This window comes from Siniperca chuatsi, linkage group LG12 (genome assembly GCF_020085105.1).
Source record: "Siniperca chuatsi isolate FFG_IHB_CAS linkage group LG12, ASM2008510v1, whole genome shotgun sequence".
Classification (NCBI taxonomy): Eukaryota; Metazoa; Chordata; class Actinopteri; order Centrarchiformes; family Sinipercidae; genus Siniperca; species Siniperca chuatsi.
In genome coordinates this window covers 24,256,969-24,278,868 of record NC_058053.1, presented here as the reverse complement: position 1 = coordinate 24,278,868, position 21,900 = coordinate 24,256,969, and the positions used below count along the sequence as shown (strand labels likewise).

General features: G+C 39.8%; 1 protein-coding gene across 4 annotated transcripts in view; it reads left to right on the top strand.

The window, feature by feature from the left end:
- Window positions 1–14,561, top strand: part of man1a2 (mannosidase, alpha, class 1A, member 2) — a 123,766-nt gene extending 109,205 nt beyond the window's left edge. For 3 of the 4 annotated variants that reach the window (XM_044216115.1, XM_044216118.1, XM_044216117.1), the window contains exons 12-14: window positions 820–992; window positions 6,519–6,634; window positions 9,383–14,561. In XM_044216115.1, coding sequence (XP_044072050.1) covers window positions 820–992; window positions 6,519–6,634; window positions 9,383–9,518 — 425 coding nt within the window. In that variant the 3' untranslated portion in view covers window positions 9,519–14,561. Of the gene's footprint in view, window positions 1–819; window positions 993–1,097; window positions 1,814–6,518; window positions 6,635–9,382 lie in introns of those variants that run through there. The other variant, XM_044216119.1, reaches the window with a different exon arrangement.
- The last annotated feature ends 7,339 nt before the right edge of the window (window positions 14,562–21,900 follow it).

The following is a 21,900-nucleotide window of genomic DNA, read 5'->3' as shown; positions in this document are numbered from 1 at the left end:
AGAAATCGTGAGGTTGCTCTGAGAAAGAGAAGAGGTTGCCGTGGTAACAAATGAAGATGGAGAGAGCGCGTGAGGGAGGGCGGGAGAGAGAAACTTTCTGGTTAGGTGGTGGGAGTTTGATAGCATTGGTCAGGCTGTCTAAAGTTGGCCTGTTAGTTCTTAATGAGCAGTCATTCACAGCAACCATTGCATGTGTGTTGCGTGTGTGTGTGTGTGTGTCACTGTGTTTTAATCCTTTCAGAGACGGTCCTGTCACCGCCTCTTCAGCTTCTCAGTAATTTTCCACAGTCAGACTCTGAATGCCTATCACACTTAATTGGCAGAAAACACATGTTGTAAAAAGATGAAAACCCTGTAAAATCAATGCGGTTGGAGGTTTTTTTTAATGCTTTATCACACACACACAGGCACTAATTCATATCAGCTCTGACCTGTAAACACCAGCACCTGAACCATAAAGACAAACAAGGAGCAAAAGATAATGTTTATCTATTATCTCCTTTTTTCCTCTCTTAATCATACTTTCCCTGTTTTACCTTCCCTATTTTTTTCCTTTGTGTCTCCAATCACTTTCATTTCCATCTTTACTTCCAACTCTCCTCCCCAACTCACCCCTCCTCCTCCTCTTTGCTTCTTTCCGTTTCCATTAAACTTCTCTCCCTCTTGTCCTTTCTTTTTTCTTTCCTCATCATCTTTAATTCCCTCCTCTCCTATCTTCCTTTCTATTCTTCATCTTTGTCCTTTTTTCTGTTCTCTCCTCTCCCTCGCTTTTATTTTTTCCTCTTATACTCTTCTCCACCTTTCTCTTCCTCCCTCAAGTGTTGAAGCTCGGCCCGGAGGCATTTAAGTTCGACAGCGGCCTGGAGGCGGTGGCTGTACGGCAGAATGAGAAGTACTACATCCTGCGGCCGGAGGTCATCGAGACCTACTGGTACATGTGGAGGTTCACCCACGATCCCAAATATCGGCAGTGGGGCTGGGAAGCAGCACAGGTACATAACATACATGTGTATAAACTTTAAAACTACTAAGTCATGGTTTAGGCCATCATTTTAACATCAGTAAATAAATCCCATGTTCATTTTAATGGCTTACAGACCTCTGCGCTGCTTTGTACAAATTGAACGACCAGGAAGGATCTGGCAAGACATCTGTTGGATTTACTTTGCAGCACAAAACAAGTACAGCATAAGCGAAAACGAAAAGGAGCTAAAGCTTTCACAGTTGCTGGCATTGTTAAATGGAGGACAGCCATGAAACGGGGAAAGTCTGATGGAAAAGTTCACTCCATGAATCATCAGCTCCTGCTCTAATGTTTCTCTTGAAAACAGAGAGGGAGAGGGGTTACAAATAGTCAAAGCCAGTGGATATTAAATGAGCGTTTAAATAAAAATCTGAAGGTATGATGATGAGCCGTTTTAAAAAGTAGTATTTTTTGCATCTTTAACCGTGTTATTAAAGGGAAATCTGAAGATCACTAAGCCCAGACTTTCTTCAGCTCCATTCTTCCTTTCTAAAATCTTTTTTTTTTTTAATAACACATGTTCGTACTGATCCAAAGTCCATCTTCCAAAGTGGAAGATACAGTATGGATCTAGTTTTTATAGGACCAATGAGGTTCAAAGCAGAGAGTGCTTTTGTGATGATTACCTAGATGAATGGGGTAGGAAAGTACAGTCAGTGAAGTTCAGCTTTTGGTGAATTTGACAGGGGGCACCTTGAAACATGAGAGCATTCAGTATGCTTTGTGGCATGAGCTGATGCATTAAAAGCATATTTATGCAGTCAGGTAAAATGATCTTAGCAGGTGGCATCAATTGCAGGTTTATGCTCTGCAAACCTTCCCTTTAGCAATTCTAGTTGTAGATAAAAAAATTAATTTCCTTTGCACCATTAAACTCTGCTTTCTGGTTAGAAAGGAAGTATTTGTCATTTAATATTTTGGTAGATAATTGTACAAATTTTTACTCCCAATAATTACCTTTTCTTTATTTGATTTGGGCGTTTTGGTTTTAGTTTAGAGAATGTCAAAACTCAAAATATATTTTTTGAATATTCTATTATCTGCTTTGTCATAAGTATTTAATCTGTGAGCTGAGCTCTTTTTACTGCAGTAGAAACTGTGATTTAACGTTGACTTTTGAGTCAGAAGGTTTGACTATGTGTAATTATGAGTCTTCATTATGTCTCTCTGCTAAAAGCATCTCACCAGCAAAATAAAGAGCTGCTGTTTCATGCCATTTCCCAAGTGCCTATGTCAACCAGTGGCAGATGGTTGTTTAAAGCTTCATTTGAAGTAGTGAAACCAGAGTCGTGCAGGTCTCACTCAGCTCCAGATGGCAAAATGAAGGGAATTAAAAGTGGTATCTCCCAGTTTCTTGTATTGTCTCTTTAGGTCAATGTATCATATAGACTGTGGCGGTGTTATAAGGGATAAGACGTTTTGACCTAACAGTAAAGTAGATTTCTGTCTAATAATCACACTTGTGAATGGTTGATGGCTGCTTGTGCAATTGACCAGCAATGTAGAGAATCACTTTTGTTATATGTTTGTGTGTTTCCATGTGGTGGAAACACGTACCTGTAGGTGAATGTGAGAACGCGAGTCTTTCAGGTGTTATTAGTTATTTATTCCTCCTTTTGTTTTAATATGAAATGCTTTATGAAAGTAGAACAGAAATGAAAGCCCTCTCTCTCCTTTTCACTCCCCTGCTCCACTCCTGACGGAGGATTAAAGAGCTCGTCTTCTATACGACAGTCGATGTCTAAATCTCCCCCTCTCCCATCATTTTCATACTCTCCTTTTTGTCTTTCTCTTGCCTTGAAGCAGTGAAACTACTTCTTTGTTTTTCTGAGTAGGAGTAAGTGCATATGCACTCGTGCCAAGCAAATACATTGGCAAGTGTGTTTATGATGTGTGATTGTACTGAGTATGAGTGACACTAAAGAGAGCTGGTGCTGAAGGGCTCATCTTTGCCTCTCGTATTATTTAATATTGCATACAGTATATACATGCATACTAATGCAGATGACAGATCTTATATGTTGTATTGATCTTATTTAATTTAGCTTATATGTAGTTTTATGTTTGTTTACCACATTGATATTTAGAAGTCACTATGTTAAAGTTTTTAAAGTAACATTTTAAATTAAATAAAAAGAATGTGTCTGACTGGGGTTGGATATTGTTCCGATTTAATCTTGTTCTTGTCATCTTATTTAGCTAAGAAGAGAAAACAAAATACAGTCGAACAGAAAAAACACCTTTAATTTCTGCAGATTTAGTATGCTGCAAACTGTCTTTTGTCATAAACGCTGATGTATTTTCTTATTATTATTTTTGTTAAAAGGTAAAATAAAGAAAATAAATATTTTTTTCCTTCATTTTGCCATCTATGTACAAGTGCAAAGTTTCCTGTTTTACACTTGTTTTTACTGAACATAGATGTACTAGCATTAGCTGATTCTGGTACAGCATGAAGTTACTTTTTTGTATTGCATTATGGGAGAATAGTGTCCATCAACACCACACTCAAAAGTGAGTGTTTTTTAGTAGGCATATTGTTTAAGTATACTTTTATTTTGTTACTTTTCCAGTATGAATACTCAAAACCTGTCTAGAATTAGTATTTAGTATGGATTTAGGCCATCTTGGATCTCTTTCTCTCTTTTGCATTTTTTCCATCTCTTCCCCTTTTCCTTTCTGTATCATATTATTTATTTTCATATTTCTTACTCGTTTCTTTCTCTCACACACACACACACACACACACACACACATACAGTAACACCTGAGGCTCTCTCCATGTTCACAGAAAGCTCAACATGCTACTCTTGGTCTCTTTATTCCCCACATATACACATACACACACTTTTTCAAGCACCTGCGATCTTCTCTGTATGTTGCCTCAAAGCTACCACCACACACACACACACACACACACACACACACACACACACACACACACACACACACACACACACTCCCCTGCACCCCAGCTGCATCCATCTGGTACACCAAATCTGCCTGTTTATCACACTTCCTCTTTTCACAGCAGTCATTAAAACTCTGCTGGCTTTAACGTGTGTGTGCGTTTGTGTGCGTATGTGCACATACATAGACCATGTCTGTGTCACTTGTGTGTTTTTGTTTGCGTATGCAGCTTTTACCCATGTGTGTCAGTGTGTGAAGGTGAAGCTCAGCTGCTATAATGTGAAGTGTGTCCTCAGTAGCTGCAGACGCACTGCTCCTTCTCGTACAGGTAGACTTTTTATCAGATAATTTATTTAGCACAGATGGCCGTGGTGGGGGTGTGTGTGTGTGTGTGTGTGTGTGTGTGTGTGTTCTACATTCATGGGTACAGTTACAAATATACTGGGTATAACCCAGTAAGAAGATTTGAAGTTCGCTCGTTGAGCGTTTGTTCGAGTGCAAATGTGACTTGTTTTTAAATATCTTTTAAGCACCCAGACATAATGAAGGATGTACTCAGCATGATATTGGTTTGTGTGTGTGTGTGTTGCACAGGCTGTAGCGACACTGCAGTGTGGATCCAGAAGGACAAATGCACATTGGTCACAGCAGCCCGTTAATAACAGGAATTACTGTCCAAACTCCTTGCGACGGAAGTCTGCTGACAGCAAAATGGTCACTCGAGGACAGGATGGAGGGAGAAGATGTGTGTGTGTGTGTTGTGTGTGTGTGTGTGTGAGAGAGAGAGAGACTGAAAGACAAGGACAGAGATAATGCTTTCAATTACATGCGTTAATAGTCAAAGTCGATAAGGTATGAGCAGGAGTGTAACGCAGCCAGAATTTTTATGGAGGCACCAATTTCACTGTAACACGTCCTCATTGTAAATCAATGGAGCACACAGGTATTACGTCCGTATCACCAGCTGGACAATCACTGCATTTTTAATGAGGTATTGCCGCTGCAGCTGCTCACTAACTGGAGTTGTTTTAAAGAAGAGGATACATTTTTACTCCTCAGATCCAAAACAGCACCCGACATTTGCAGTAGGGCATCATCAAGGTGCTCTGTGAGGAAAACGTGCCATTTTATGTGAAGACATTTTCTTGGTTTTTGCTTGATTTGCCACTCTTTTGGGGAAATAAACAGGAATACAGAGGAGCACGATTTATCAGACATTTTAGATATCTAAGGTTAGTTATTTTACAGTAGATGTTAAATTAGCTCTTCATTTGCTGTCACAGCAGAGTTTGTTGTCATAGTAACACAGAGGTGACAGAGTTTTTTTTCTGACTAACAACACTGGATGCAACAGGCCAGTAACCGGCTTTTGTTTACTGTCGCTTATTCTGGATGTTTTTGCGATCGCAGTGAAGAAAATGCAGGCATCAAAACATTTAAATGGTCCAGGCTCTGCTGTTATCCTCCATCTTTATTGTTTTTGTTGTTGTTGAAACACTGACATCACATCTGTCGTGTTTGGAGTATCGGAGATAAACCCCTCGAAAGCCAAAGTGAATGGACAGAGAGGGGATTTACATCACAGTTCAAACCACCTACAAAAGTTGTCCTGAAAAGACTGGACAACATGTGTCTTTTTGTTATGACTTAAAGAAAATCCAAATCGTATCTGATGTACAAAGAAATCAGTTCAACCTCGCCCTGAATGGAGCTTAAAATCCACGCATAAACAGATTACATGTTCAAAAGCTGTTGTTTTCCTAATTGTTTTCTTCACAGACAGCTAGTAAAAAGGAATGAGAACAGCTAAAAACTGAGAACAAAGACATGTTTAGAAAGAAACATCTCACTTTTTCCAATGCAGACAAAGGTGCATAGACAATCTGATCAGGAGATTGTAAAAATGACCCCTGAGAGCCTGCCACAAAACTTTTATTTTGCCATTACGTAGCAGCTCCCTCATATGCAGCATGACACGAAACAGATGAGTGTGTTCCCTCATTAAGAAGCTGCTTCGTGTAGGAGGATCGAAAAGAAGAATTTTAGAGAATAAAATGTAAATGCAGGGGAGGCAAGGCGAGGCCTTTGTGGTAATCTTCTTTTCCTCCGGTTTTCCACAGCTGCTGTTTCCTGTATGTGTCTCCCCAGTACTCGCTCTAATCTGTCACAAGCAAAGAAATGAATTATAGCATTCTTTTGTAAGCTTATTAAAATTGTGCTCTTCATCCCCCCACCTTTTCTCTTTGGCCTTTTTCTTTTTGCTTCTCCTCATTTTGTTTTTCCTCCATGTGATCCCTCCATCATTCTCATCTTTTTCGTTCCAACTTCCCTCCTTTTTCTGTCTTCCTTTTCTATTTCTGTCCATTTCTACCTCACTACTTGGACTATTCCTCTTTATCTTCTTTCTTCCTTCCCTTTCTCGCCATCTTTTTGCTATCTCCTTAACTAACCTCCCTAACTTCCTTCCCTTTTCCTTCCACTCCCTTTGCTCTTTTCTTATTCCTCTTCTTTTCTCCCTTCCTTTTTCTTCTCCTCCTGTCTCTTCCTTCCCTCCCCTCCTTCCCTCTCTCCTTGTCTCCTCCAGGCCATTGATAAATACTGCAGGGTGAGCGGAGGTTTCTCGGGGGTGAAGGACGTCTACTCCTCCAACCCGACCTACGACGACGTGCAGCAGAGCTTCTTCCTGGCCGAGACGCTCAAGTAAGCCAACATTTGATAGGTTGATTAATTGATTTTATCTATGATTCATCAGTACGTTTGCTGATTAATTAATCACTTTTATGATTAATGCAAAGTGGTGGTGTGTTGGCTAATTGAAAGGCGAAAAGTGATTGCAACAATTACTTTCTCATATTTTATACAATATTTTAGAATAAATGAGCAAAAAAATCCTTTGCAGACATAAAAGCAGCAGCATGTCTGTCACAGACCTTCAAGGCAGGCAGTCAGGCATCCTTTTTAAACAAATAAGGAAAAGTAAAATGACTTCCAACTTCTAGTTTAAAGTAATAATCCTTAAGATTTCAGTCCTGGTTGATTTGGCAATACTGTGATTACTGGTGGTATCAGCAAGTTTAATACCCCACCAAACACTTGTTGAGAAGTTGGTTTATCTGTTTACAGCGCGGCCAAATACATTTCTGTAGAAAAAAGAAGAAGAAGTCAGTCAATAATTGCTTAGGTGCTTTTCCATCATGACATGAGAAACCGTGATCTAATTTCATGCTGCACACGGTGCGAGTAGTTTTCCACAGAACAGTGAAAGGAGCTGGTTATGTTGCTGAGGAGTTGTAGGTGTGCAGCCTGTTACCTGCAGGAGTGCCCCACGTGGGAATGGCAGACTCTGCCACTAACAATGAAAACTACTATATAGAGAGGTAATTACAGTTACCCCATCACAGTACACTGTGGATTTGGGTCATTTTTTTTATTAAGCTGGCTACCTACACAGGCTTTTGTTTACATACAGTACCAAACACTGTTGAAGAAATAGTTCCACAAAGTAAAAAATGGTCCTGGTAAATTTACTGAAGCACCAACACACTCTGTGAAAACATTTTACATTATTTCAGTTTAAGGCCTCTGAAATGGTAGAATTAAAAGAAGCTTTATAAATGATATTACTAGGTAGTTTATCTTCATCATTTGTTCATTGTTTACATTTTCATTATGGTTATTATAGAGCCAGTCACCTGACCACAGAACCCTTACTTTCTAATTGTTGCATGTCAGCATTACTCCTGCTAGGGTAATAATGAAAGTTAACACACTGGCATCTGTTGTTATTTCTTTCCATTTCTATTCCTTGCCACATAGTATTATAAAGGCTGATTAATGTAAAGGGCGGCTCTGATGATGGATGAAGGGAGAACGTCTCTGAATGCAGACTGTGAGCCAGAGGGAAAAGTGAAGTCTGATGTGGCTCTCTGATTCCCCCTGCTGGTAGCTCTTTGAATGTTATCTTCTCCTGGCTGCACATGTAAACTGACCGGATAAAATTCAGTGTGCACAGTTGTTACGGTCAATCAAACAGTGTGGCAGGTCAAAGATAATCATGAAACACAGCATACTGCTCTGTATTGGCTGCTCTGTCAGTCCTTGTGTTAGCAGGAAGCTACTTATCAGACCTCCATTTTTAACTGTCTGAAATTAAAACCCACAAAGTGTTAAATACCAGTGAAATTTGTCTTTGCTGTGAAAGTCATTAAAGGTCACCCGCCACACTAGCTGCTAACTCTCTGAAACGATGACATTTGAATGCCTCAGTGTTGTGCAGCCTTTGGTGCGTATCTGTTCTCCGTCTTTGTCCCTGCTGGCAGTGAGCCAATCACATCAAAGCAATACAGCAAGTCTGTGTCAAACAGGCTGCTGATTGGCTGCCAGTCACACCGATCTGCACAAATATGTAGCATCCGAACTTCTTGTGATCTGCTGTGTGGATCGTGAGTTAGACTTGATCGCTTGATGATTATTGTTAAAATGTAAAAGCTGATTACTTCGGCAGTGTGTGTTATTTTAATGTTAATTACATTTCACAAAAATTGCAAACCAAGTGATCAGGTTTTAAATTAAAACTCTAAATCTTAACTTTATTGAATTTTTCTGTACACAAAAATGCATCAAACAGGATTTTTTGCAGATTAGTCCAGCTGGGCAAAACTAAAGGTGTATAAAACTTGATTTTAGAATCACATTTCTTCCATATCTGCAGTATATGTACGAATACATGAGATATACTGTGTAAAGAATTTCAAGATACAGAAAACATCAAATAACTTTTCTCACGGAAGTCCAGACACCAGGATGGTATGGGCATTACGATTAGATGCAAATGAAATCAAGATTGCTGCAGAAACAACAAAGCCTTGTGCCGTTGGTTCCTATGGCAACACACAAACGTGGCAAACTGTGTACAGGTAACAAAGGACTCCCACAGCCATAAACTGTACGTCACTTTCAGTAAGCTCTGTTGAAGTTTTACGGTGAAAAATCCAAATGTATATGTTTCAATAGTGGTGACCTGTCCAACGCTTCACAGATGTCGAGAAGTCACCTCCTGTCAACTCTAATTAGACTAATGACACACGTCGCAATTACGCATCAGAGGTGGAGCAGTATTCTCTATTTGGATCGTTTTTTCTCTGAGACCAAACTGGTTTCAAACCAGAGTCTGAACCAGGAAGTAAAGATTAAAGTATTTAGGTAAACAAACAACATAGAAGCAATTAACAGTAGCTGCTCAAAGTTTCCAGGAGCTGATGGGAAGACAGCATTCGTTGTACCTTTTAAGCTGACACTGCGTGCTTTACTTTAACAAACCTGCAGACATTATTTGCAGTTTTGCGTGGCAGTGATGTAATTCACTTCTTTCTTCTTCTTCACTTTCCTTACCCAATCCCTCTCGCCCTCACACACTTTTCCTCCCCTCCTGTCACCCACCCCCCTCAGATATCTGTACCTGTTGTTCTCCAGCGACGACCTGATGCCGTTGGAGAGTTGGGTCTTCAACACTGAGGCTCACCCACTTCCTGTCCTCCACCTGGGTAACATCACCCTGCCTGGCAGCGAGCCGGCTCAGCGGTAGACAGTCAGACCCTCTTCCTCCACTACAGCACCAGGGGGCGCCACCTGTCTGCCCGCCTGCCTGCCCAAAAAACCCACCCACCAACACTGGACAAACTTACATTCAGCTCTACAGACTCTCAACTGCTTTTGGACTGCAGACATAAACCAGAGGAGACGGAGAGAGAGTCTCCCGCACAGACCACTGCAGCGTGGGGAGGACTCGGTCGTTGAGTCTCCCTCTCTTCTTCTACGTTTTACTCTTTGACTCTCTCTGTTGATCTCTCTGTCTTCTCTGCTTAAATCAGAAAGATGGTGGGTTTGCTGCTCAGCCTCACGACTGGCTTGAATTGACTCTTTTCTCTGAAGGATCGAGCTCCAAAATTGGAGGCTTGATTTAGTTTTTTTGTTATTATTTTTAGTGTTTATTTGAGATTTGACCAAACTTTCCTCCCATACAGACTCAAGCTGAGGCAATGAGAGTGCATATGGGGTTTTGTGAAGGATCACACAGTCGGTTTGACACTGTACTGATGGAAGTGTTATTTTTCAAGGAAGACAGACTTGACTTTACAGGGTCTGTTGATAGGATGTGTTTTTTTGTTTGGACAAATCGTTAATGGGGACACAGGGTTGAATCAAAGCCCTTCGCTTCTCTCTGACCCAACCCCTCCCCACTCCACTTCCTGTTTAATCTTCATCCGAAGAACTTTGACCTGGAACTGTTTGCAGCTCGTCACATCATCAGTGCGAGGGCCGGTTGTGGCAACAGCCCCCAACTCCTCCTCTAATCCTTTTTCAGAAAAGTGAACCATTGTAAGTGGAACAGTAATTACAGGGGGACAGCAGCAGGCCTCCCCATCTTCACCACTCCCCACCTCAACATCTTTTCAGTTTCTCTTCCAGTTAGAGACGTCACCGGGCCACAACTTTTCCCATAAAACATTCTGCTGCTACTCGTTTGGATGTTGCTTTATTATCTCTCTTCACCTTTTTTCTGATCACACCATCGCATAGTTTCTCCCCAGCTTATCGACCCTTCTCTCATCTCTTCCGTTCTTATTTCCCAGCTTTGCATAAAACACTCCAAATCATTTTCAGGTCATACATTGTGAGATGAGGCTAGAACCCAACCATGCTTGTGTATGTGTGTGTGTGTGTGTGTGTGTGTGTGATGGTTAAAATACCTCTGCTGTAAATCATTTATTTCTGCACTTTGTATGGGAAGACTATGAAGAAGAGGAAAGTAGAGGTGTAGCACTGAAAGAGCTGAATAAATGAGGACCCTCCTGTGTCTCCCTGCTGAGCTCCCATGCCACATTTTCTCTGTTCAACCCCAAATCACCAGTTGGACCACCTAACTGTAAGTTGCTTGTTCTCATTGTGGTGTTAAAATTCTCCATAATTTGTCTTTACCACTTTTTTCCCCCCACAATGCCTCTCTTATTTTCTGCTTTATCTTTAATTTGTCGTACCTTCTCCACTCTGCTCCATTTTTACCTCTCCTGTCCACAATAAAAATTCTAAAAACCTGGAGGCCTTTAGTCTCAGGGTTCCCACATGACTCTGAAAAGTGTGGCAAAGTATGAAACCTTTATTTTATAATGTCCATGTTTTGGATAATCTCTCAAAAATCGCTTGGGAATCACAAAATCTTTGGATAAAAATGTGGAAATATGTGAAAAAGCTGCAAACTTGTCCGCTTTGTGTTAATTGTTTAGTAAACAATCATGACCATGCACTATACAGATTGATTCGACCCTGTTCATCATATTGTCCAACTGCTAAATGCCGACATCATATCATCAAAGTCTTAATATCTGTGAAGAAATTGAGGTCAGTGGAAAGTCAGAAATTCTGAAATAGAGCAAATCAAGGACATTTTGGCTGGTTTGTGTAAAATTTCAAATGCACATCTTTTGCTGAGTCGCTATAATTTCTCCTCTCTGTAAGGGTTTGATAGTCAGAACATACAACTCGCTTCGTGTGGTGCGATTTATCAAGAGCTTGGTCTTGTTGAGAGAGGTCAGAGCCACCACACACCACGCTGTCTGCTCAGTTAGCAGCTTGGTTCTGCCTCCAGTTATCGCTCCTGACACAACTCTCTCTGTTACAGCCAAAGCAGCGTGAAGGATTTACTGCCCGGGTTGCTCAGATAATAGATAGTACAGTCTGTTAAAAAATATTATGTCAGCAAACAACCAAAACAACTCGACTCTGGAGACAGACAGTTACTGAATGCTGGACATTGACTGAAGGGTGACCTGCTGTATGAAGCAGCTACTCTACAACTCTCTGAAAGACACTGGGCAAGAATTTTATGCTAAAATCTGCACCGACTCATAGCCCAAAGTGGGGCTGCAGAAAACCTGAAATTTAGCAACTCAAACACAAACCTCAACACGTTCATTAAACATAATTTCAACCCCTAGAATATGGGAGTATACTGCGCGTGTTCGGCCAGTGCACAAGCGTCAGATCTGCTCCTGTTTCTGTTTGATGTTAAAAATAATTTTAATGAAAATTGTCATTGTTTGCATTTTATATATGCATATAAAATATGACTGCAGCATTAGACACACAAAAAAAACATTTTTAGATGTTGTACGGACATAACAGTGATGTAATCTCTAAAAATATGATTGAAGTGCAGTTGTGACCTTTTCTCTGGGCCACGTTAAGTTTGTAGCTGAACCACACGAAACGGTAAGCAGCAGAGGGGAGGACGTGATGTTGGGTGAAGGCAAATAATACATAAATGAAACCAAAAAGCGTACAGATGGTTTCAGGAGAAAAAAAGTTGTAATGAGTGGGACCACAGGAGTCCTGTTGAGGTTAAATAATCCAATAATACTACTACAATTTTCTTTTAGAAGCCAAGTTTTTAGTATGAAATCAGTCAAACTACTTTGTGTTGTTGCTGAAACACCAATGTCAAAAACTACATCCAGGTTACAATTAGGTTAAGGTTAGGCATTTAGTTGTGATGGTTAAGGTAAGGGGCTAGGGAAGGCGTGTGAGAGAGAGAGAGAGAATTTCATGTGTTCTGATATTTTCTGTGAGCTCATTAATAAGCCTGTTGACTACCAGTTTGTGTGACATGAACCTCTGATGTGTTCAAACTCTGCTTATCGACTGACTGGTTTAGGTAAAGAGATGAAACTGATCGGGGTTTTACTACTAAAGATGATTTGTATGCAGGCGTTCAAGTTGAAGAGTAGGCATTGCACTAAACCAGGAAGAATTTTTTTGTGTGTGCGTCTGTTTGTTTCTCTTTTCAAGCCTTATTGTCAAATGTGACGCCTTGGCCAATACTGTGCTCTTTCACGTTCTTTGCTTTGTGTTTTGTAATACATTATTATGATATAAATTCCCTATTATTGTTTTTGTTTGCACAAACATTGTCTGTCCTCTGACGTGCAGATACATGCAGAACTGTGATGCCCTAAAAGCAGACTTGACACCAGGCTACAAGGGCGAAAGATAACTGCTCAGAGAAAGGCTTTAACATTTTGTTTACTGCCCAGCCACATGACTAAAATGTTCTCCAAAAATGTATAAATATGCTGACCTAACAGCCGCTTACTAGATCCCCACGTGTCCTCCTGACAAAACACAGACATTTCATTTTTGACCGAAACTCAGTTTGCTGTCGTTTGCCCCTGTTGGACAGTAGGTCAGCTGCTCGTCTATCAATGAAGCCATACTGTATATCCAGAAGGCAAAGTATGATACACTACTGCTAAAACAACAGCTTCTACTCAGTGTGACTGACTGTAGAGACTGACTGATTGAGAAATGTTAAGTCATAGTTTTAGGTTGCTCTTCCCCTTTGCCTCAAATTGCTGCTCATCTCAAGTGAGCACAAAATGTTGCCTTCGCAGCCTAACACGAAGACACAGTAAAAGTTAAGATTTAAAGGATAAGGTTGGAGATATTCGTTTCTTATTGTCAACAAATCCCATGAAAACAGCAACACCACCAATGAATTGATCCCAATAACAAGTTTTGTCTGTGTATGTATCTTAATCCTCATATAGCTCCATTGTTGTCCAAAAATTATTAAAAACACATCAATGAGCCACACTGTGCACTGACTGACATGCTCCTTCATTATCAGGAACACACACACTGTAGTTTATTTTGACTCACTCCCACACACACCGTCCTGCTGCCACAAATACTCACTAGAGCACTAAATGTGGATTAATCTGCATCTGAAAATAGTCCCGGACAAATGCACCGTTTCCTCCGGTTTGTTGGTTTTGGTCTTTTCGATTGGATGACAATAATATAGCATGAAATAAGAAATGTAAAACTATCAGATAATCTGCTTTATACTTTAAACATCTTTGGAAATTGGCGTCACCTGATTTCATAAATATGTAGGTCCTGATTTGTCAAACCACTGTAGCCAGCAGTTACAGACATTTTAGAAAAATGTCTTAATATCAAAACGTTAGTTGGGTTTAAGAGAGCAGAACGGCTTCGACCAGATTCCTGGCCAAAGTTCAGGTCAATGTTGGGCTGAGCTTATATTTAATCGCACCTTTTTTAAATAAATGAAACAAGTCGTCCTCGGTTTTTGGTTTAAAGTTTAGGGGAACCTCTCACAACATTCCTCTACAGCTTCGATCAGTGTACATACAGGATATATTTCTCTGCCCAGTCCCCCATTCAACACATTTTATTCCCTGCATACATTTCTCTCCACCATCCATCCAGTATCATCTCCACCTCTCTTTCATCTGAACTCTGGTGGCAGTCGACCTCAGCTTTCCGTTGATGCAGCACAGTCTCGGCTCTCAGCCTCTGTCCCCCAGTCTCTGACATCACGCTGACATCATGCTTACATCTTCACCACCTGTCTCTGATTGGGAGGAGGTCCAGGCGAAACCTGGGCGGCCATCGAGTCGCTGGGAGCGACGTTGATTTTGAAAATTGAGTGTTCTGTATTTGTATTTTTACTGAACAAAAAAAAAAAATTAAAGTATCTGTAAATATGTTTAAACTCAGACACAAATTCAATAAAGATGTTATGAAAAGTGATCAGAAATGTAAAGTATATTCGGTGTTTTGTTTGTTTTATATTCATCATATGATGCTTTGAGTAGCAGTTGCTTCGACAGTGGACAGTGTTGAGGTTTGTCGTCGTGTTACAACCCTGGAAGTTGAGCATGAATCTGGTTTATATGAAACTGAGGTTTGCTTTAAATCTTGTTTTGGCAGCAGATTTTAGTTCATTGAAGTTTAAACTATTTCACGCCGAACACACATCAACAAAACAAATGACACTCAAATTGTTGAACGTATAAACACTCAGATTGCAGATGAATTGTCTTTCTGAAGAGTCAGAAATTTACGTTTATTTGCTATAAATGTCCCATATATTTCACTTTCTTTAGTTTAAAGTACACTCCGACTGAAAGAAGACATGTTTTTCTTAATTTTTTATCTATCTATTGTTTGTTTTATTTCCTGTTTTGCTCAAAATGTTTGTGGCCATGGCGTGGTTCTGGGGATGGCAATGCCAGTCGGTCGGCCGGTCCACCACTTTGGTCCAGACCGAAATATCTCAACAATTATTGGATGGAGCGCCTTGAAATTTGGTGCACACATTCATGTCCCCTTCAGGATGAATTGTAATCACTTTGATGATCTCCTGACTTTTCATCCAGCACCATCATCAGGTACATTTTTTTTAATTTGTCCAACACCGTAGTTGAAGTAAATACTTCCAAAACTAATGTTATTCCCAACAACCTCAGCTGTACTTGATGGCGGATGGTGAAAATGGTAAATATTATACCTGCTTTGCGTCAGCATGTCAGCATTGTAATTGTGAGCGCCTTAGCATGCTAACAGTAGCATTTAGCTTAAAGCGCTGCTGCGCTAAATTACAGCCTCACAGAGTTGCTAGCGTGGCTGCAGACTCTTGTTTTAGTATTAATTTGAATCTTTAAATTTGAAAATCATAACATTGATTGGCTGACAGCAGCAGCTCATCTGAGTCAAATAAGGGCGCTGAGGGATTTCAGTGATTCTTTAGTGACTGGAGTCCAGATGAGGTCCAACAGAAACTGCTTGATTCAAATAAAAAGAATCAAAACTATAAATTTAAAGAAAAACAACTTTGAATATCTTGATTAAACACTGACCTGTATATCAGTAATATATATGATATATATGCAATGTTGTATGTCATTCTGAATTGAAGAGGTGTCCTCTGGCAGCGCTGTTCAGACATGTTGGAAAGAACAAATGTGTTCTGGTTTCTGCTGCTCAGCCTGCTGTCACATCCCTCCAGGATGCTGGCAGAGAGCCGCTGAACAATTTGGACAAACACACAGCAGCTTCTTCCAAGTTGGCAGCTCACATACTAATAAGCACCTTTCTTTGTGGCAGGTTTGGTTTATTCACAGATGACTCTTTTACGCTGAGTCTGCATCCGTTCACGTTCATCACGATTCTCTGGTTCCCCCTCGGCGCACAATGTTCGCACTCGAGTGAACACAAGGTATAATTAACTTTTTGTACTCACTGTACTTATCCTGAGGTGTTGGAGTGCACCTGTGGAATTAACATTACATAAGGTTAATTTCATTCATCCAAGAATTCGTCTGTCTTCTTCTTTTTTTTTTTTTTTACATTGAACCTGCTTCCTCAATACATAATATTGTTTAACTTTAACAACTTAACAACTAGTCAGTTGTTTGAAAATGAGCAATTACATATATACAGTATATATACACAAACATACCTGCTTAGCATCAGCATGTTAGCATTTAGCTCAAAGCACCACTGTACAGCACAGGCTCACAGAGCTGCTAGCGTGGCTGTAGACTCTTGAGAGCTGTTTCTCTTCTGCTAGCTTTAATAAGCTCATGATTCAATCGTAAAACAGTGGAAATCAGTTTGATACTTAAATGGCATGTTAAACATGTAAAGTCAAACTCAATGATCTGAGGTGAAAATTGAGAAGTGTCAGTGGAAAAGCTTAAAATGGAAACGAGCACATCTGTGTGTTCTGGGTTTTGTTTTTGTTTTGTTTTTTTCTTCTTTTTCCTTTTGCATTTACTCGTTTCCATATGTCATTTTGCTTTTGGAGTTGTAAATGAGGTGGCGTGGCCTAAACGGTGGAGGCCTCATGATGGTTGGCATGAAGAGGCACCTTGTGGACTCCGGGGGAAGCCTGTTTTCTTTGACCCGCCCACATAATGCTGAAAAGTTGGTGCTTAATTACCGCTGACAGCAGTTTTGGATAGGCAATGGCAAAGAAACTGAACAGTCAACACCTAATCTTACAAAACTACAACAAGCATTGTATACTTACTTACACACAGTATTACTCCATGGAGCATTGCAATAAAGCCCCCTAATAACCAATAAGGACAGTGCTGCCGACACTGTCTGTAAAAGATAAGCAGAGGCTGCACCTTCAGTTAGCTGAGGACAAAATTAAAGAATATAGTGCACCAAAGTTTAATAAGGAGTCTGTATTTTAGCATTAAATTTAGTAACTATAACACTTTCTGGATGAAAGCATCCTCTATACACAACTACTAGTATGAACAAAAATGGACATTTTCAGGAAAGATGTAAAGTTTCTTTACTGATATTTTCTTATTTCTTTCCCAAACAATCTACTAATCACCTAAATTTCCCCCAGAGATCTCAAGACTAAACATTGTAGTGTGCATGTTTGGTTTGATCTTAACAATGTTTGTGTGCATACTGTTTTTTTTTTTAATGTGGCAGGCCTGTAAGTCTGTTAGTCACTACACAGACTGATGGAGGTAAATATTTGGCTTGACAGGTCGTTCTGTCACGTACCGTGCTGCTGCGAGCCTACATCCTCGGAGTGTGTTTGAGTGCGTGTGTGTGTGTGTTTACGCATTATTTATAAGAAACATGAGCTTGATATCTCTGTAGTGTTTCTCCCCCCCCTCACAACCACAAAACGAAAGTGACGTCTGTTTGTGACCGTCGGTTCCACTCAGGAAGCCACAGACATCAAACCTAATCTCTTCCCTAATACCATGATCTCTGTGTAACTTGTAGACACTATATGTGACTCCCAGGACTGTTCTGTTTGGGTTTAAATGCAGACCATATGAGCATCAAGGATGTGACATAACCAGCTGGCAAAACAGTTATCTTCCTTATATTTATGACAGAAAATTGATGCGATGTAAAGGTGTACAGCTCATTGTCTCATAATGGGCAAATGTCAATTTTAGCAAAAACTTAGATGGACTTAAATGAATTAATCATTTTTAATTCCTTAATCCATCCATCCATTTTATGCTACTTATCCAGGTCCAGGTCACATTTATTTGAATAATAATAATAATAATAAATAATAATAAAACTTTATTTATAGAACGCTTATCAAAACAAAGTACAAAGTGCTTCACAACAAGAGAAATAAAATACCAGAGTGAATGATGAAATATAAAGAAATAAAATACACAAAAGCAATCAAATAAACAGCCAGTTCAGGTCAAATCAGGATATGCTTTCAGATAAAAATGTGTTTTGAGACGAGACTTAAACGAAGACACTGACTCAGACAACCTAAATTCTTCGGGCAGGTTGTTCCAGAGCCTCGGGGCCCTGATAGCAAAAGCTCTGTCCCCCTTAGTTTTCATCCTGGACTCAGGAACAGACAGAGGACCCCTGCCTGAAGATCTCAAAATTCATTATATCATCTGGAATTATTGTTATATACTGCTGGAACGTACTGGAAACAATATTATTTAATAATAATGAATCATTCTAGGCCATATCGTCCCCACAGGTTTTCCATCATACTTTCATACTTTGGCCGGTATGAACCCATCAGCGCGGGACCTGCTGGCCAGAGTGAAACACAGTGGAAATATCATTCTACCTTTTTAAATATCTCTGATAAAAAATTATGTTTCCTTCAAGTGCTTGTGGATGCATTATTCTGTTGTAGTTCACGTATGAAAAATAAGGTAAATTTGAAGGATAAACATATAAAAGGTTTTCTACTTAAGTACCCTGCATGCTTTCACCTTAGCTAAGCGTTTCGAGGAGCTGCTCAACATAACTGGCCAAAGCAAATTAATTGTGCAGAAAATAACATAAAATAGCATATTTTTTCACTTTAAATAGTCCAGACTAAATAGGCTATATGGAAAGGCGTAAAGTGGAGAGAGTGAGGCTGCATATTATCTGTACATCCACAGGCATTTTACAGTTCCTGGGGGCTTTGTGCCTGTAAATCCAGTGTTTTCTTATTTTGTTGACACGTAATGTCTGTGTCCTCTCAAGCCTATCGACCCGTGGAGGTAAGGAGATAAAAACAAACGCTCTGTACAGAGAAAGTGCTGTCAGGTGCTGATTCTGAGGACAGACAGGATGGACATCTACAGTATCTGAAACATGATGCATCATTAATAACATGTTGACCAAAACACCTAAAGTTTTCGGTTTTGCAGTTTTGACTGGGTCGGCAGCAGTTGAGCTTGTTGCAGGTTTAAATATCCTCGATTATATGGGTCATACTGTTTCTTCTGCTGTTTATATTATAAGTTTCAGATTTAACTATGGAAAATGTACGACATCTGTCAGTTGTTTATTGCCTTGAGATGGCAAGGTCGGCAGACTGAAATATCTCAACAACTTTATGGATTGCCAAGAGATTTTGTACAGACATTCATGGTCCCTAGTGGATAAATCCAAATGACTTTGACGATGCCTCACTTTTCCTCTAGCGCCATCATCAGGTCAAAAGTTAGGTTTGTCCAATACTTTATGTCTTGGTTTATGACCAAATACCTGCAAAACTAATGACATTCCCATCAGCTGTACTTTGTGTTTAATGCTAATGAGTAAACATTAGCATGCTAACACACTTCACAAAATGTTCACCATATCTATCATTTAACTTCTGACGTGCTGCTTGAAAAGATGTAAAACTGTCTGAGCCGAACAATTCCCAGGTTCAGGTTGCCAGTTGATAAGTTTGAGTCATCAGTGAACTGTCTTACTTGTCAAAATGAGACTCCGCAACATTTCAAAACTCAAGACTCAAACTCAAAGCACAAAAAAACATCAGTATTTTAAAGCAGATGCTTGTCACGGTCTAGGGATAATTTTGCAGTTTATTTGGGACTGAAGCTTCATCACTGTTGTTCTTGAACAGTAAATTACATCCTTCATGACTCTCAGGGCTGATTTGTTTGACATCTGTGTGTTCAGTGGAGCTTAGACAAATACTGACAGGGCTGATTCACTGTTCTAAGGAAGTATTTGAATGTTTCAGAATATGTTTAATACCTGCAAATATTTAGCTTGTACATGTGCCAGTGCCATGCTTTGTTGTGCAGCTTCACACTTCACACCCAAGTTGTGTGTGTGTGTGTCTGTTTGAGAGAAACTGAACTTTGACCTGGAGGACAATTGAAGTGTGGAAGTCAAGGTCACCTTCGGGTTTTCTGTGTTTAGAAAACTTTCTTGGCACATGTGGGTGTGTGTCTGAGATAGTCAGAGGGAAAGCGAACAGATGCTTCCTGTTACAAAGATTGCTGTGAACTGGAAGGCTGTGATCCCAGTACACACAGGTCCCTGATAAGTTCAGTGTTCATGCGTATCATGAACAAAATATTGATCATTACGTGAGTGTGTGAGAATTCCTGTGTTGCTTTTAGCCTGTGTGTTTGTCTCTGCAGTTTGTTAGCGTCAGGAGGTGGAGGAGTACAGTGTTGCTCCTCCTGCACCAGACACACACTGCAGTCACATTAACTTTTACATCTCGCTGTATTTTTGCATGTTACATGAGTGTTAAACAGGTAGACACGTTGATGGGAGCCGCGGGGTGTTGAGTAAACATGAGTAAATACAGTTATGTGGCTGCCTGTAGCCCAGTCGAATGTGAGTTTTGATCGGCACTGAAACGGAAACATCATCGGTATGCTGCACATCTATCGCCAGATTTGAGGAGAAGTCTGTGATGGAGTTCTGTAAATTTAAGATGAGTTCAGAGGGATTTCTGGTTTTGATAAGATCGGGAGTCTTTTGTTGTAGGTTGGGCCGAAACAATGTCTTGAAATGTTTCTATACTAGTTCCAGTTTAATTCCTGAGTTTAACCACAGAATCCAAAACGCTACTTTCTATGATGCCTTACTTTGAGGTCTGCTTTTCTGCAAAACCTTTGTTTTGGTTTTTTTCATTCAACAAAAGAAGGCAAATGACAACTGTTGTCTAAACACAAGCAGCCATACGGGAACGTTACCTAGATAAAACTGACAAAATGGGATTTAAATCAGAAACGACATACTCAAAAAATAAGTAAAGAAGATTATGAATCTAAACAGACCTTCAATGCTTTCACTCGACTGTTTTTATACTTGGACCAAAATGGGGTTGAACATGTAGCGCTGGTTCTGAGTGCTTGAACTTTGCCAAGCCAAACCTGAAGGTCATTGAAATGGCATTCAATTTGACACGTTTCTATAAATGTAAGTATTTGCACTTGTATTTTCCACTTGCCTCTCGTGGTTATGGCTACAGTAACATTTCTCATAATGTTCCACAGTTTTATTTTACATTCTTATAACATTATGTACATATGCACAGCACATGCTCCTAATCTAGTCATAAAATTAGAAATCTGGTAGTAACATCTGTAAGAAGTAAAAGTGTGTCACGCTTGTTCACTGTCAGCTATCACAGCCTGCTTACGGTGTGCATATTGACACCAGCTTACATTTACCTTACCACACATATGTTAACATTATCTTCAATTGCCCTGTTGAGTTTTATTGCATGTATTATATCAAATAATTTTATTGCTTTCCATATAATGTTTAATTTCTTGTATTTGCTTTTTTGTTTTTGCTGAATTTAACTCGCTCTGCTGCTGCAGTGACCTGATTTCCCCACTGAAATTTAAAATCATCCTCATGCCAAGCACATTTTCGACTGAGTCAAAGCCATAGTAGCTGTGGAAGGGGGAGACTGAGTATTGCTGTAACACTTTCAATTCTTCAAGACAGAAACAGTTTAGAATCTGTTTATGAAAAGTTTATGGGGGTTAAAACTACATCTTAATTCAATGCTCATACAATGCACGTAACAGTCCCATTTCAATTAATTCACTCTCAGATTCAGGACACATACAGGTGTGGATGCAATGTGTCCACCAGAAGGGCCGAGAAGACTAATGCACTCTTAAGTTCCCATCTGTCACCACTGTATCCATTACTCAGGTTGAAAACAAACACTGTTCTGTTTAAATAGTCACACCGTCTTCACATAACACCACACTTTCAAGATGTTGAAATGCTGTGTTGCAAAAGTAAATCCGGAAGCAGCTGCTTCATCTCATTTTGGTGCACTAATTTTTAAAAAAGAAGAATCTACATCAGAGGTC